The 18760-nt window shown below is 37.8% G+C and overlaps 1 protein-coding gene across 6 annotated transcripts in view; it reads right to left on the bottom strand.

Moving 5' to 3' along the window:
- Positions 1–18760, bottom strand: part of LOC112048448 (rho GTPase-activating protein 23) — a 472444-nt gene that overhangs the window by 6087 nt on the left and 447597 nt on the right. For all 6 annotated transcript variants that reach the window (XM_052881750.1, XM_052881748.1, XM_052881751.1 and 3 more), the window contains 4 exons: positions 2590–2754; positions 1606–1801; positions 729–940; positions 29–239 (listed from right to left, as the gene is read on the bottom strand). In XM_052881750.1, the coding sequence (XP_052737710.1) occupies positions 29–239; positions 729–940; positions 1606–1801; positions 2590–2754 (784 nt within the window). The remainder of the gene's footprint in view (positions 1–28; positions 240–728; positions 941–1605; positions 1802–2589; positions 2755–18760) is intronic.

The raw sequence follows: 18760 nt of genomic DNA, 5'->3' as shown, positions 1-18760 counted from the left end.
GCGCTTGTGAGCATATCAAGGTAGGTACCTATGAACGCGGGGTAGAGGTGCGCGGTGAGGATGGGGTCGGGCAGGCGGCGCAGGTAGGCCTTGAGCAGGCTGGAGGCCACGTGCACGTCGGCCCAGCGCGCGTCGCCCGCGGGCGGCGGCTCCCCGCGGTCCAGCGCCGCCGCCAGCGCCGCCACGCCCGCCGCGTTGCCGGGCACGCGGTACACGCCCACCGTGCGCAGCCCGTACGCCTGCAACGAACAATACACTGGTCAAATCAAATCAAATTACATTATTTCAAATAGGCTTCTCAACTCGTAGAAGCACTTTTGTAATGTCGTCTAATTCTAGCATCGGTTCGGAAAACTGCTCCTACGGCTAGAAACTCAAGCAACCTGCTGCTGTTTCAACTGCTTGAGTTTCTAGCCGTAACTCTTTTAAAAAGTATTGTTACAATTTGTCACTCTGAATTTCACATTTCATGGCATTCTGACTTTTTTGCAGGAGTTTTTGTGTAGCCCATTGATTACATGAATCTTTGTCCTTAAAACAAAATACCCATAGAGTGAAGATGCAAAAAACCTGACCTGATTTTCAGAGCCTCGGGATCAGGAATTTTACACAAGATCTACGTATGCTTAAGAAATAAGTGTTGGTGTATTTCTAGATAGATATAATGGTCTACTTCTCATTTAAAATTCCTTCGAGAATACGTATAGTGAAGGAACAAGTTCTCTCACCTCAACGGCCTGTGCGGGTAAGGTGACTGCTTTGGGCACGAGGGGGTTCTCCGGGTCGGCGGGACAGCGCTCCAGCGGCGCGCCCAGCCAGCCCGTGGCGGCGGCCGGCGCGGGGGTGGTCGCCCCGCCGTGCATACGCCGTAGCTGCTTCGCCATACGCCCCTTCCATGTCTTGTTTTTGGGGGACGACGGGAGTGTTGGAGTTGGGGGACCTGCAACATTTTATTAGTTAGGTGTAAGTCAATTCTACAACTGGACTTTTTGGTGCTTGAGAGTTATTTGTAAATAAAAGAGAAATATGATCAATAGTGGACGTCCATCAGCTGATGTGATTGTTTCTTTTAAGGTGATTTGGAACTACTCTTCTATAGTTTAAATTGCGTATCTTGTCAAGAGATTCCAATCGTAAACCAATCAGCAAAACGTGATGTGGGTGCCTCTACAATTTTTTATTCACACTTATTTACAAAACGAAATATTTACGCAGTTATCTGTCTTATGACCGTCGTCTCTGAAGTTTGCAACACGCCTTTACAGGTTACATAAACCACATTCGATGTTTACAACTGGTACAAAAACATTATTTCAGCGGCGTTGCCTACGGCGCGATGACATTGCGGCGACTGAGCTCAGGTTTGCTAATTAGCATAGTTTTAACTTGCCGCTTGTAGTCCGCGTATAATCTATCTACCTTTTTTTTCTCTAACATCATTGTGCACCGCTATTAAGTGTTTTCTACGCTGCGTAGCAAGAACCATAGATTATTGTGCACATACGCTTAGTGGAACACTGCCTATATAGGTATACTGCTATAGTCTAGAAACTATAGCAGTGCTGATTGATGGTGACAGTGACGTTGATGATAGTGTCGACTTACCGGTAGGCGACCTGTTCCTGCCGATCTTCTTGCTGCGCTGCGGCGGCAGCGGCGAGGGGCACTCGGGCGCGCTGGTGGTGGTGGGCGGCGCGGACGCGGGCGGCGGCGGCAGCGACGACGGCTCCGCCGGCGGCGGCTCGGCGGAGTGTCGCCGCAGTGCCGCTAGCCAGCGCTGCGCGTCTGCGGCGCCTTCAGCCTAGAGAGTAAATAGTGTTGACTTATGACAAAACATGTTACATTAAGAGTCGTAAATTCAATCGGAAATTGTCGACTCTAGTTCATATGGAATAACATTTCCCGTATCATATTATGCTAGCCCACCCATCATCCAATAAGCGCTAATGGCTTGACATCTGATAAAACTGATCGTGTATTGGTCGCGATGTGCATGACATCATGCAGATCGTAGTCGACACAATCAGTTAGCGGCTGTGGGCTTATGGGAACGTGGGTTGCTGGCATCCATCATTTACGAATGCCACTGTCTTTGGCGTCTGTAGAAAAGGGGAGGAGGAACAAGATGACACTCACCAAAGTATCACCATCATCATTATCAACCCATATTCGGCTCACTGCTGAGCTCGATTAACCTCTCAGAATGAGAGGGGTTAGGCCAATAAAGGTTCACCGCGCTGGCCTAATGCGGATTGGCAGACTTTACACACTCAGAGAATTAAAAAAAATCTCTTGGTATGCAGGTTTCTTCACGATGTTTTTCATTCACCGTTTGAGACACGTGATATTCAATTCATAAAATGCACACAACTGAATGATCCGCCGTCCGCCGGCTAATATGATGATGATGATGATGATGATGATGACACAACTGAAAATTTGTAGGTGCATGCCCCGAACCGGATTCGAACCCACACCCTCCGGAGGCAGAGGTCATATCCATTAGGCTATCACGGTATATCTGTTAAAAGTACAGAGAAATGATTTATGCAGTATATTAAAGAAGTGCTACAGAAGCAGCATAGTTACCTGCAGAAGCAGTTCAGCACCAGCGGCGGTGGTGACGCGCACGACGTGCTTCCGCTTGGTGTAGTCGTCGGCCAGCGCCGCCAGCGAGTAGCGCACGTCGAGCGCGTCGCGGGAGCCGCCTTCCGTCGCGCCCGTCGCGCCGCCGCCCGTCACCGCGCCGGGGCTCTGCAACAACAGACAACGATGCTCAAGCAACTAGTCCAAAAGAACCTTTAGAGTTATCGTTCCGATACGATACCGTCAGAGGTATGGGTAGAATAAACATGTACCTCTTCCAAGTAAGCCCGCTTACATCTAATAGCTCGTACGAGTGTGTAATAGTAGTAGATTGTGTAGTGTAGATTAGGCGTGAGATGAGCTCGTGCGAGGGTGTAAATAAGGTATGAGACTGCATCGTTACTTAAGTTCAGGCGTGATTCAATTCAGTCAAGGGCATGAATATATATCATTGAATAACAAAAAAACACCGCTAGTTATCATCGAAACACTACTGAATGCTTTGTTGGATCATGTTGGACTTTGTCGGCATCGATATTGAGTCGACCTGAACACAACGATGCTGCTTGACGGCGAAAATACGTATGGCGCTAGTACTTCCTTGAAAGAGGTCTGTCACAAAAGGCTTGTTAAATACTTCTGAATAAGAAGACTTCTTTGCAAAGAATCGTCTGACGAATTCAAGTAGCAATAACACCTAAACATATAGCTGATTTGGTGCCATGCAAAGTTGATTGAATTTAAAAATCAGCTTTCTTGTCATACTCTGGTGAGGTCGTATTTCCTTGTTTATTATAACAAGGAATTCTGAGCACCAGCTGCGGTTGGTAAACTTGAAAAAGGCTAAATTCAATGAATTTATAAGTGACCTTATTTGCTAAATAATAGTAGTTTGGTCTAAAATAGCTGCTCGAGGGCCCAAACCTCTCAACACATCTCTTGGTAATGAACTATCACATTATTTACACTGCAACAGTAAAATCGACGCAAATAAAGCCAAGGTGAGCGTAAAATTAGCGAACGAAAGGAGCCGTGCAACCCAGGCTCGGACATCACTATCTACAAAAGAAATCATACAGATCATCAATGATATTTTATACAAGAGATGGGGCACTAGAGCATCAAAACTGAGGCGGACAAATGTGGAAAACTGACTTAATTTCATTTAGTCGCGCTTATTAACCAACGAACGTTATTTAAATAAATAATACCAAAATATCATCAGGAAGTGTAAAAACTATAAGTATATAATGGAATTAAAGACAAAATTGTGCATGTGTGCGCTCATTGGAGATGCTAAATTCTGATCACTTATTGCGGTGATTTTGTAGGGACGTAACCTATCTATAGTATAAAATTATCATAGCAGATCATAGTCTTTCATCTGTAGCTCGGTCCACCGCAGTTTAAGTAGAATATAGCTGATTTATTCAATCTCTGATGTTTTGGCAAACGTCATGTCACCGTTGATTTATTGTGGCGGATACATCAACTCTTTCTTTAACTTCTTTCCTTGGAATCGTTCGTGCGATTATACATTAACGTCAGTTAAAATGTTGAACATTCAGAAGATAACACAAACAGTGCACCACGTGATAACGTAACGTTTGCTCAAGATCACATTTTTGTTGTCTAGCCATTTTTCGGCGCCAATGTGCTCGGTGATTTAAGAGTGTGCAATATGTAATTTGGTGGTTACAAATGGTTCTGGATCTCAGATTCTGGAAAAGTCAGGAGCCTGATACTTGGGTAAATGATATTTCAAAGTGACTATACAAAATCAACAATTTGTAAAACTTTTCTCGATAGTTTATTTTTTTGAAAAATACATGCTTTGCTCACATTTTGCTTTCAATCTCAGGAAAAGCAAACTTATTTTCTTAAATTTTTGTTTTGTATAGAAAATTAGGTACATATCTTGAACATGGCCATTTTGTTTTTCGTTATGTTGTTTAGTTTACTTGCAATTTGGTAAAAATGGTTTTGGGGCTCACGTCATAAAATTTGCGTCGCGCGTCAATCGCTCCGTGCTTTTCACTCACGTGAAAGTCATAATTCGGCGTCTCGTTTGCGCTTCGAATTTTATCCATATCGTACCGACGCGCTGCGCGCTCTTAATGTTTTTCGATCAAAAGATCGAACGGCGGTGACTGAATTCTCTCAAAGCTGCCAGGCCGCGACGTCCTGTGCTGATACGTTGCCAATTTTTACAAATTCTCGCACGCATTGTGTTCACCAGATTGAAAGCTTAAGTAAACATTTTATGATGTACCTATGCCTACCAGACGTCGCTCGCGTCTTCGTGCGCATAATATTAGGTTTTTATCATGAAACTTTCGAAATTCTTCGAATACATTACAATTTACATTTAACTGATGTTTTTTAGTCTATGTATGTACTAATTTGAAAATCTAAGTTCATTACTACAAACTTCGAGGTGCTAAATGGGAATATGATAAAATTAATGATTATTATTTATAGTAATTAATAAATATAAATAATATTTTTAAGTGATAAATTGTCGATTGTTTTCTCTCTTCAAGGTTTTATCTATCTCTGTTCCAAATTTTATCAAAAGTTTAAAAACGTTACATATAGAAAAATAGAATTGCTTTCCTATTTAATAATAATAATAATAATAGACATCTACTATCATTATTAGGTATATGCGAAAGTTCATTTGGTAGATTTTTATAAAACACTTCCTCTTATCGATATTACGTTCTCCTTTTGAACATACAATGAGAATTACTAATTAAAAAAAAAATAAAAGCAAAAATATCTAAAAAAAAAACATAAACATCCATAACAATTTCTCTACTGATTCACATCAATTCCCGCTATGCAGAAAACGTTGACAAAGCTCATTTAAAGTTGCAACTCGAATTATGATTTATACAACGGCAAGGCAAGGACCCGTATCTAGATTTTAAACGAGCCGACGTGTTTAAGATTGAAATTTATTGCGCAACCTTCGGGACACACCGACACACTGAGACAATTTTTTAATTAAGCACAAAGCGCGCGATCTGGGCCAGGATGGTAATGGTTTCTCGGAAAAAGCTTCCTTTTTAAAGAATTTAAAACGCGTGCGAAGAAAAAGTTCTCGCGTTGCTTTTGTGTTTCGATTGTTGTATTTGTTTGTTGACGTGGCGTTTCCTTTAGATCTTTTGGTGATTACGAATTATGATCTCTTTTCACTTTGTAATTTTAATTTCATAACAAAAAATTGAGTTCAGTTCAAAAACGAAAGATTCCAAATATGTATATTAAAAAAAAACAGCAATGGTATAGATACAGCATACATCATCATCATTACTTCAATGTTTGCCAAGACAAATGAGCCCAAACTCAGATAAATCTAGCGGATTTGTCTTGTTTAGTGTATGCAAATATTTTTAATGTAATCAAACGGTAAGCAATGGTTCTAATTTAACTTTCAAGATTTGACCTAACCATATTAACCAGGGCAAGTTAAAATTAAACGTAGGTAGGTAGGTTAAAGGTACCGTATAGCCTATAGGTTTGTGTGAATATAAAACGTCTTAAATGCCTTTACTCTTATTATAACCACAATCTACGCGAGCTAGATGCAAATATTACATTATTCCTTATCAACGTCCATCAAATAAGCTAGTACAGAATTTCAAGTTGCTATTCCAAACTTCCATGTAAGCTCCTGCTTTGAGCATTGTTACCCAAGAATTCAAATAAATCGGGAATGTAGTTTATGTGCAATGTTTATCTCTGTTCTGTATTTTATAGATTTTCTTTGATCTTAACGAAATTTGCTACCGCAGTTTATATCTCGCAGAAATCTTTTACGATGTTACGTTCTTACTAGAACGTATAAATTATTACATATTACGAAAATCATTGGTTCTTTGATAAAAAAAATAATAATATCATGTAGGTACATATTTTGATTTACAATATTGCATTTTAACTTTTACCCATTGTATTATTCAAAATTCAAAAATTCATTTATTTCAAGTAGGCTCAGTTTACAAGCACTTTTGACACGTCAGTTGACTATTTGTAAAGATTCTACCACCGGTTCGGAAGGCAGGTTCTGCTGAGAAGATACCGGCAAGAAACTCAACAGTTGCTCTTTTGAAAAAGTCATACAGTATTACAATTTACATTTGATAACAATTAAATTACAATTTCTTATAGTTTTATTTCCTGTGTGAAGGTGGAAGCTGATCCAATGGCCTCCATTATTTAGTTTAACACATAACATTCTGGTAATCGTTATTGACTGCGACACAGTAGTAGTATTTTATTTATTAGTTTTAGTAGTAGTAGGTATTATTTATCGTTGCGAAGAAAACTAAATAAATAAATCATTTTTAATAAAAAAAAATACAAAATAGTAGTAGTTTGACATTTAACATAGCTCTACATTACAAAGGTCAACCTCGCTGTGTAATTGCAGTGGAGTTAACGGATTTATCATCATCTCGTATGCATACGGGCCACGTCGTTCTCGACTACGTGATGCTTTCTCCCTTAATTACTGGCATTATGTCGCCGAATGAAATAGATGAATCAGACTATAGAGGCGTGCGAGTGTTAAGGGTCACCAACTGAACTCGTTAAGAATAATTATTCATAGGTATGTACGTATTTATTATTTGTTAATAATAATCGAGATTTTTTTCACCTTCTCTAAAAGATTAATAACAAAAACAAAACCAACGCTCAATGTGTTTAGATTAGCCATGGTGTTAAAATTTAAGTTGGTTGATTTAGTAATAAAGTTTTGTTGAAATAATATCTCTATCAATGGTAAACAATCACTTTCAGACGTTTTAAACAGTAGTATTGAGAAGATATACTGTAAAGAAAATCAATAGTTTCATAACCCTATCCAGGTCTGGAAACCACGACCTTATAATCTGCAAGCGTACCTACAGAATAACCAACCACCAACCACGATCAACGAGGCAATTTTTTGTAGGTAAAGCCATTTATTATTAACCCCCGACGTAAAACGGATGAAGCGATATCAATTTTGTTTTTTTTTGTATGGCCGCCGAATGGCTGCAAATATACTCGACTGGGATTCTCAAATGATATGGCACTGAAAAAGAATATTGATGACTTGATCGTGTAATTAATAATTTCATGACATTCGGGGGTTTTTCTACATTTTCAATTTTATTATAAATTAAATCATGATCGAAGTACAAGTCATCAAACGCAAGCCCTGCGCTATCCCTGCACGCTTTCATTATCTCGCATGGCATTAATGAAATGAGTCGTTGCAATGTGGGGCACGGCGCACGAAACACGAGGTTTAACATCTAAACAACTTGCACCATCTTTTTGATATCTTTTTAAAGGCACCGATGTGAGACATGGTATTTACGAGTACATTTAAATTGACCGACATTTGTGTTTTGTTTTTGAATAGAAACTAATTAAGGCTGACAAAACTTATCTATCCATGGGTTATGAATTGCGAAGTCTAAAACGAATTCATTGGTCGGTAGGTACGTTTGTATGTACTTTTTTTATTATTTACAAGTTAGCCCTTTATTACAATCTCACCTGATGGTAAGTGATGATGCAATCTAAGATGGAAGCGGGCTAACTTGTTAGGAGGAGGATGTATATCCACACCCCTTTCGGTTTCCACACGACATCGTACCGGAACGCTTAATCGCTTGGCGGTACGTCTTGTCGGTAGGGTGGTAACTAGCCACGGCCAAAGCCTCCTACCAGCCAGACCTGGACAAATTAAGAAAAACTCAATCGGCCCAGCTGGGATCGAACCCAGGACCTCCGTCTTGCAAATCCACCGCGCACACCACTGCGCCACGGAGGCCGTCGAACCTACATTAGTTAGTTTATTTTATGAAATTATCACTCAATAGTTCCATTAAGTTAAAGGACTCAACACCGAGAGGTAATGGGTTTCCGCCTATCGGACTATTACCTTACCCACTTCTAACATAGTACTTTACTTAACGATTAACTGGAGTGTTGCATTGGTTACCCTAATTAAAAGACTGTTATATGATCAGAATACATTGCTTGAAAAAAAAAACCCGAAGCCTTGTTTAGAATTCTTTAAAACAGATTATTCTCATTCTTCTTCAACCAAGTAGCATGTCTGTTGTCTACATATTGTTATTTCTCATAAAATAATTAGCTTGTAAAAAAATATACGCCTAAGTATTCTGGCTTATTATATTTCAAAAGACACGGGACGCCGGTAAATTATAATACTGTTTTTATAAAAATAACTTTCTTTATAAACAAGAATGTGTCAGTATAGTAAAAATATAAAAAGTGGAATGGGACATTGTTTTTCTAGTGATATAAATTACGTTCTTGCAATCCCGAAACGAAAATGCTTTTTTCATAGGACAGTGTCGTCACTCAATTAGCAGAAAATTGGGTTTGTTGGTTAGCAAAACAAATATACGACCATTGTTAAGAAAACTTTACAAAAGAAAAATAATGCACACTATATTTATATTATAAAGTTGAAGAGTTTGCTTGTTTTTTTGTTCGAACGCGCTAATCTCAGGAAATACTGGTCCGATTTAAAAAATTCTTCAGTGTTATATAGTCCATTTATTGAGAAAACCTATATATTATCACCGTATTCCTACGGGAACGTGAACCACGCGGTTGAAACCGCGCTGCGTCAGCTAGTTTTTTTTTATAATATCATAGGACTGTCGCTGGACTCAATTAGCAGAAAAATGGGTTTGTTGGTTAGCCAAAGAAATATACGACTATTGTTAAGAAAACTTTACAAAAGAAAAATATAATATAATGCACATAGGTCAAAAAAGCTCCATTTTTGAAAGTCGGCTAATATATCTGAGAATGAGAGTGGACTCTGCTGTAGTTGTTTGTGTGTTGTACATATAACTGAGCCGTGATAGCCCAGTGGATATGACCTATGCCTCCGATTCCGGAGGGTGTGGGTTCGAATCCGGTCCGGGGCATGCACCTCCAACTTTTCAGTTGTGTGCATTTTTTAAGAAATTAAATATCACGTGTCTCAAACGGTGAAGGAAAACATCGTGAGGAAACCTGCATACCAGAGAATTTCTTATTCTCTGCGTGTGTGAAGTCTGCCAATCCGCATTGGGCCAGCGTGGTGGACTATTGGCCTAACCCCTCTCAGAATGAGAGGAGACTCGAGCTCAGCAGTGAGCCGTATATGGGTTGATAACGACGACATATAACTGAGGAAAAGGAAGAGGAATTACATGAGGAAGGCGGAGGATCGTGTGTGGTGGCGCGCTCTCGGAAAGGCCCATGTCCAGCAGTGGACGAATACAGGCTTTTGATGATGATGACATGTAACTGGAGAGTTGTGGGTACTATTCCCATTTAAAGTGACTTGCGCCTTAGGCTATTGGTGGCTTTGGTTATTTACTGACTTTCAGGCAACGACCAAGTACATCGTAATCGTAACTTAATTTACGATGCGAGTGATCAATATACGAGTTATATAAGATCTAAAATCTGCATATTGAAAGTCAGCGAAAAGTAACGCCCTTCGCATATTTCATAAGAATAATTTATGTTTACTGCTTAGTGCAACTGTTTCGACACTGTGTCGTTCACGATTACAGAATACAGACATAACATACGTATTTTATGTACATCCGAACACATAACCCGCTTTCTGGTGCAGTTGGGTAATGTAATTCACACATAAGCGTAATAACGTTCTATGTAGAGCGGAGACCATAATCGGATTAACCTAGAAATAAAAAAAAGTAAACAGCGATCATTGACTAGACGGATGTCCCCGCATCTGCCGCCCACATATAGTACCACCACAGTGTAGCAATCATACAGTTAGCTAACGCATTTGTTTCAGAGCAACGACCCACACAACAGCGTTTAGTCATCATATTGTTTAGTTGATGTCATGTTTGATTTAAGAATATAATTAGCACTTGGGTATATTATGAATGAAAATATTAATGTGATGGTCGATTTTCCTTTTCCTTACTTATTAATTTTTCTTTAATTTTTTTTGTAATTATTTTGTGACTGTTTCACCTAAACTTATAAAAATGTAGCAAAAGCGAGGATTATTATTATTCCAACAAATTTCAAACATCCGATATGTTGATAATATGCGTCTTGTATTGCATATGTTTACATTACACGGTATATATTACGGCATACACTGTTTCTCGTTTGTGCTATAGTCATATTAATACAAATAAAGGATAGGAATACTGTTTGAAGTGTAAAGATGTGAATTCATCATCATCATCATTATATCAGACGATGGACGTCCACTTCGTGACTGTTTTTGGTAGGGTCTTCACGACACTTCACGGGACCAAAAATCACAATCCTAAGCCGCCTGCAATTTCATCCAGCGAATCCAGCGAAAAATGCGAATTACTTAATTATTTTATTCTTCCAAATCATTGCATCCTTCGGTAGAGCGGTCTTAAACCGCTTCCGTTTCCATGCTGTACGATTGTGAGACCGCGGTAAATGGTAATACATAACAAGATAAATCGACGCGGCTGTCTGTTACGTTGGGAAGCCGCAATGTGGCTGATATCGCGGATGAAATCGAGAGTGCGTTTGTATTCGCCTTCCTTGTCAACGGACACGCACTCTTTTGGTGCGGTTTCTTCGTCTTCTTTTGCTTTTAGCTTTGACTTGGCCTTTGCCAACCGGGACAATGCAAGAACGTTGAATGCTTAGCTTACATAAAAAGCCATAGCTTTGATATATTTTTATATTGATTCCTGGACCCATAAGTAATTTTTATGAATTTTGGCTGGCATTACTATCTACATATTGATGGCATTTAAACATTTATTTTATAAATGTAATTTATGAATTAAATATTTACCGTAGGTACCCTTTAAATTAAGTAATTGATTTTGGTCGTAATTATCATGAAAAACTAACCGATAATTTTTTTTATTAGTAGGTGCCTAAGAGTAGGTACACTTCTAAAACTGATGTGAATACTCCCTCTGTGACAGTTATTAAGGCTTTAAGGTGACTTTAGTTCTCGATAGTTGCAACTTATTGTATATTAACGACTTCTAAGGCTGTTGGCATGTAGTTACGAGTATTTTATCGAATAAATAATGCGTTAAAATGTCATCTATCATCATCATCTATTTATAGACCTAGAAAGGCGGAGAAATAAAAAAGCTTTTAGTAGTAATTAAAACTAAGCAACAAAACATACCGCAGAAGACGTACATATAAAAAACGAAAGTGAAACACGGATATGCAAAAAAAATCGAATAATTTGTTAATTAGCGAGTTGTAATACTTTTTCTGCCCCTAAATAGAATGAAACAACAATGAATATTCATTTTCCTTCTAACCCCAATAACGCGAGAAACACGGTAATCGACCGGTCGGCGAAACACAAAGAGAGTAATTACCCGCGCTATACTCGTGTGTATGGAGAATATAACTATTCGTACACCGATACCATCAGTGGCTTCGACATTATTATTAGGGTTCCGTACTTAATGTACTTTACATTATAAGGAGATAATTCTCAAGTAGACTACTTTGACAAAGTATTTAAAATATACATAAAGCGTATAGTAGCTAGTACTACTTATGTAGTTGGATACAAAATTGTTAATTGGTAAGTTTGAAGCATTTTGTCCAAAGATATAAATTAGTGACAACTTTGTTATTTCTTAGAAAAAAACACATGTAAAGTGTAAATTACAAAAACGCACATATATCGAGTTAGAATGAGACTCGATTTAAAAATTTGTTTAAATACAGTACGGTAAAAATAATTTTAAACAACAAAAAATTAACAAATTTGATGCTCACGGAACCCGCGAACAGGCGAATTCTAACACTCGACCAACCGCTATGTCAGAGAACAGTCATGCTTTCGATAGTCTCGGAAATTACCGGCCGCCGATAAGAATCGACGATTTATAGCGAGCGTCTGACACACTTTCGAGTTTCGACGACTTGTCGCGATATAAAAGTTTTGTTATGAGACTCGCACTTGACCTATTCGCCTCGCAATTAGAGGGTCACTGTGACCGAAGTGGTCCGGTTACGTAACCCCGAGCTACGCGGTGGAAAGGCGCAAACACTTAGTGCAACAAGCCGCGAACGCGTCAACACTCAACCGAAGTGGAAAATGGTTACATTGATTGGAAAGTGTTGTTTACTTGTATAACGTAACATTTATTAATATCGTTAGAAAATGGTCATTACTTGGCAGTAGCGTAGCGTGCCCTGTATTAAAATTATTTGGGGGGCCCAATAGACAAGATGCAAAACCCGAAAAATCTCTTTAGTTTTTTGATTTATTCTACCATAACTCTTTCAGTGTAAAGTATTGATTTTTTTACTATTGTATACAGTACAGTATATTATGGATCTGGGGATAAATAAAAGCGGTCACTGACGCTTCCAAAGTAATTGAAAAAGAATTCCAAGAATCGATAGAAAAAACTCACACAGTTCAACCATTAAGATATTAATGTAATTGAAGTAAAGTAAGCAAAGCTATCTAAGGAGTTATAGTCGCAGATGGGTTTTTATCGCTTCCGTGAGCTTTCTTAATAATTATATAGAAAGCCATCGAAAAAGTTTATATAGCCTACACAGTAATTGACCCCACATGAATCTGGGTAATGAAAAGCCTCTAGCTATACGGATAGAAATAATGCACTTCTAGGTCAATCGTCTACTTGCTAGCAATAATATTAAATTGAGACGCGTTGACGCCCATAACGAACCTTACATCGTATGGATATCTCGGACAAGTCTTAAAATATATTCTGATAGAAATTACTTTTTGATATATCAATTAATTAATTTAATTGTTTAACCGTTGATAACCTAGAAACTTAATTAAGAAGTTAACACGAAATTGAAACCGGATATAGTATTTTTTTACTACAGGATATAGTTTTCTGTATCTGATAACTTTTAAATTTTAAAATATAACGAATAGTTTGTTATTGAACATTTCTTCATCATCATTAACAACCCATATTCGGCTCACTGTTGAGCACGAGTATCCTTTCAGAATGACAGGGGTTAGGAAGACATAATCTCCTCACCACCAACCCCCACCGCGGCGGAGTAAGGAGGGCCACACTGGCCAAATGTGGATTGGTAGACTTCACACACGTAGATATTTAAGAAAATACTCCGGTTAGTTTCCTCACGATTTTTTCCTTCACCGTTTGAGACAAGTGATAATTAATTTCATAAAATGCACATAACCGAAAAGTTGGAGGTGCATGCCCCGGACCGGATTGAACCTACGCCCTCCGAATCTAAATTAGAGGTCATATCTACTGGGCTGTCACAGCTCGACGAAACAGGTACAACGTTGCATTTTGGGTTTTACACGAAAGAAATAATATAAACGATTTATCCTGTTGTGGCAGACAAGCGAACAAACCAAGAAGGAAGGAAGGTTATAAAGAAACAATTTGCTCTATTAAGACACTTAAAGAACTCTAGGTATCTAAGCAATATGTATGTCGTGGACACAGGCATATATTCTAGAATCTAGCTTAAACACTAATAAGTTTTTTTTTTGTAGTTTGCCTGTCGTAATCGTCCAATCACAAAATAAAAGTCTTTTATTTTGTTTAAACAAACTCAAGTATTTTTAAGTGTTTCCTCTTGACATTTAAGGGGCAATTACTAGTTATTATTTATCAATCAATGTTTATTGAAAGCATTCAGGTGTGCGATCAAGCTTATCGCAATACATCTGTGAACGTTATGGCTCAATAGGTCCACTAATATTTTTGCACAACCCGTTCTTTAAATGGCACTCGGAGATCCACGAAACTACAACTCATGCATTACCAAAGTTGTTAGCGGTTATGGTTGATCACTCCGAACAATGGAGTTATGTCACGATGGATTAGAATCAAGATAACATTACCTGTATAAACATTATAAATTGTTCTATACACTATGTCTTCGCACAAAAGAAAAAAAAAATAAAAAGTTACGCCATCCAATACAAAAAGATCGCCAGTCGATTGCCACTGAACTGTATAACTTTTTACGCTGCCGTAATTGTTTCACGCAGTTAAAAGTACGGTTGTATAATAAAAACACTGTTTACTCAGCAATAAACGGGGAATGAATACATGCTCACCAGTATGTCGGTGTACCAGAGCGTCATGATTTGGCTGGAGTCCATCCGCATCAAAGCCAAACGAGACGCCTCTTGGTCATTGTCAGCGGTTGGCATCGGTGATAACGAAAATGATATAATTGTTCCTAAGCGTTACCAAATTTCACTCACTAAATCCAAAATTCAGTCACTTATAATACAACACAAGGAGTCCCAAAAGCGAACGATATTATCGCGTCGTGCTTTTTTTTAAAATTTAAAATCAAGATTGTGGAAACGTGTATTTCACATGGAAGCGTCAGAACATGCGGGCGGGCGGCTCTGGCGCTCGCCTGAAGGACTATGCGACCGGCAGCGCGCGCGCAGAGAAAGTGATCCAGCGCAGACTCCGCGGCGTCTGCCAAATCGTCGTTTTCACGGTTCGGAAATTGATAGTCTTTTCCGGACGAGTCGCTCGGCACAATGGGGACAACTCGACGCCACTTTCTTGAGTGTTTTTTTTATTCTATTTTAATTTAACGCGCAACTTAATATCGCATCTTTTATATCAATCTATTAAATTAGTGAGAAGCTGCTGATATGACGCGATCGTATAAAACAGTGCGTACACGACTTCGTGTCTACTTTTAATTTTTAACGCGCATTTAAATGAGGATGTGGTTATGTAAATGTTAATGTGAATCTCCGGCGTACGTGAACTAATTCGAACTATTTTGTTTACTTTACAATTTAGATCTTCAGCGTGGTCTATATAACTATGATTTTGTTGTTATAGTACAATTGGAGATTTTAATTGACTTTATAAACGTCTTACTAGAAAAATATAGTGACATTTTTATTAAGACACGTTATTGTATGACTTATAAATATTCAGTTTTGATTCTGTTTAACACGAGTCGCGTCATCATCATCACTGTTGAGCAGTTGAGTCTCCTCTCAGAATGAGAGGGGTTAGGCCTTAGTCCAATGCAGATTGGCAGACTTCATACACCTAGAGAATTATTAATAAAATTTTCAGGTATGCAAGTTTTCCTTCGCCGTTTGTAAGTCGCGTAACATATAATAAATCTTTCACGAAAGTTTGTCAACAGCAGGCCATTAAGTCTAGAGGAAAATTTTGTAAGTAGTTAGAATTGCGTACTTAGTGGTTTGAAAATCGTTACGAAGCGACTTGAATGAGCATTGTGGTAATTTTGTACGTCGGTGAATGCATTGTAACAATCTTAATTCGTCATACTTTTCCTTCACACTTCACGGTAATATTTCTATATTTACACTTCCTTACATCTGATGTTTCCAACATTTTTGACAGCTTTTATATTTTTTAAACATTAGAAATTCAAATAAAATGTGTTCATAACGTATCATTATTCGAATTAAGATATTTATGAGCAGTAAATAAGGATTGAAAGACACATCGTTCCGAGCAAAATATTTTAATACATCAAACATGCAGCTTCCGTTCCATATTTGCTCTTGTATCCTTTTTAATCTTCTCGGAATACGTGAGAAAATGTAAACTATTAGAATTGGAGCGTTTTCAGAGCGTGTGAATCCAGTTTTGGTGGAACTGTGACAAGCGACACTTTCCCGCCTCTATCCTCATTTTCAGCTACGTTCTTGCCAACGATTTCATGGAACATGAAAAAAGTTTTTTTCATGTTTTATTCTCTCATTTATATTGAACGTACTGTTACCATTTAATATCATACACATAGTATAGACTTTTAAGCACGCAAATATCTCTGATCATTCTACATGGTAATTCGTACCTATCCACTCAAATTGCGGTATCCATCGACTGGGTCAAAAAATGCTATACAGTTTATAATCGTATTTTTATATGTACATATTTTAATGATATCTATTTTACTATGTGTTAAAGATTGAACACATAAGGAGCAAACTACGATGGACCTCAACTGCAGGACATAGGGCTTTTGTAGGGGCATGCTTCCAGCGACTTCCTTTGACTCGCTTAATGTCGTCATTTCACTTTGTGGGAGTTCATCAGACATTGCGCTTTCCAGTGAGCAATCCCAATGTCACCTTGGTACTATAACATCGAATTAGGATTATTTTAATCCTGAATAAATAATGAATAATAGTCCTGTGTCTGAATTTGCCACTTCAGCTACCCAACTCGTTAAGGTAACTTTGAAACTTTTACGAATTTTTCATTTTCTGAATCGATCACGTAAAGATACTCCGAGCATCGCTCTCATAGTATTTTGGCATATTCCATCAATCTAGAGCGCAACGAATTGTTCACCCATCGAGTGCATTGACCTCGCATTTCATGTCTCGCAAAATTTTCGTAGCCAAAATCACAATTTGGGGTGAATATATTTGGAAATTAATGAATAGTACACATACCCACACGGTTAGTTTATAAACATTGACACATTGGCGATGAACGTGAAGTAGGCGTGGCTGTTCTGAAAGAGAGTCGAGAAAAATGTTCAATATTTCAACTCCAAAACTAAAATGTATAAAAGTTAATGGCACAGAAAAACATTCACAACCATCAAAACATCTACATATATTAATTATTATTAACGACGATCAAAAAGAAAATTGTAATAAAACAGTCAGTTGTTTCACAAACATAGCTAGTATCTAAATCAAATTAATAAAGCATGACTTGTTTGAGCAATTTTGGTTCCTTGAACTTGGTTACGATATCTCAACAGTAGGCATATCTTTAATAATATTGCGTGCGTGTATTGTCTTCGATTGCGACGTTAGAGTTTATCTCGAAATTGAAAGCGAAAGTGCGTTTCCATGATTGATCATTGATCATGTGGCCGCACATAATGATTTATGATTGTAGCAAAACATTATTCGTCCGACATTATCACCTCTCCGCCTTATTAAGCGTCGGTTTCCGTAATATTTGTATCGTTTTACGTAACAGTTACCGCAAGTTGTCTCGATTACTCCTGTCACTGCTTCGTCGATGACTAAACGATGAATAAACAATGGAAGCTCTGTCTCCGATACTAGTGACTCAATTTGCGATTTCTTAAATAGTTTTCTACAGTAAAGCAGTACAAGTAGAGATACGAATGATGAATCATGTTATGCCATCACACAATCAAATATAAACATCAGCGTAACTTGCCTTTACTTTTTCCAAACTGTTATAATTTTATGTAGCGAAGGTTAATCACATCTCTCAATTCTCCCAGAGTAACATATGTTATTTAATTTCAATTTATGTACGTTCATTCAATTTTAGACTATTTCTCTCTTGGTTGACAGTTATGCATTTTAATGTTTAGTTTAGTTAGGTTAGCCTATTAAATAAAATTATTTGTCAATCAAGAGTGATATTCATTTCAATGCATTTTAACTAAAAGCACTTAAAAATGCATAAGCGTTAGGATATAAGAATAGCGGATAGTGGTAATGAAATAGAATGCTCATCCAAAAACGTAAAAGCCAATTTTGCTGCTATAACACTCTCTGAAAAGTTAAAAATCAAATTTGTCCTTAGCTGACTAAAAAAGTAAATGACAAATTATGCTGCTTGAAAAGCTTTACAAAAAGAGGAAGCTGACAATTTTGTTGCTTAAATTATTCTCTACGAAACAGTAGATAATAGCCAACTTTGAGCCCTCTGGTAGGCTCCCTATTTCTATTATCAAATAACTATGATAGAATGATATACGTCGCTTAGCTAGTGTTGAATGAATTTTAAAAGTCAGAAAAAGAATCGCAGAAGTCAAATACATTGTACATGTTTGATAAAATATTTCAATATGTTTCAGATACAAATAAAATTTAATTCATTACGAAGTTACATAATAATTATGTGGCTAGTTTATTAAAATAACTTAGCATGTGTAATGTGTATATGGATGAATATTACACGGTGCCTAATGGAGCCACAGTTGCGTAACACGTAGAAAGCCTGTGTGTTCGTACAACAATCATGTTGCGAAGATTATATCAAACGATCAATTTCGCGATGTCTAAATAGACGGAACATAAAGCTTGCATTGTTATGAATTCATTCGCGTATGGAGGCCGATAATAAAATCTGATTATATATTATGCATT

This window comes from Bicyclus anynana, chromosome 5 (genome assembly GCF_947172395.1).
Source record: "Bicyclus anynana chromosome 5, ilBicAnyn1.1, whole genome shotgun sequence".
NCBI classification, from domain to species: domain Eukaryota; kingdom Metazoa; phylum Arthropoda; class Insecta; order Lepidoptera; family Nymphalidae; genus Bicyclus; species Bicyclus anynana.
The sequence above is the reverse complement of the archived record's forward strand: the minus strand, read 5'-3'. Positions and strand labels throughout refer to the sequence as shown.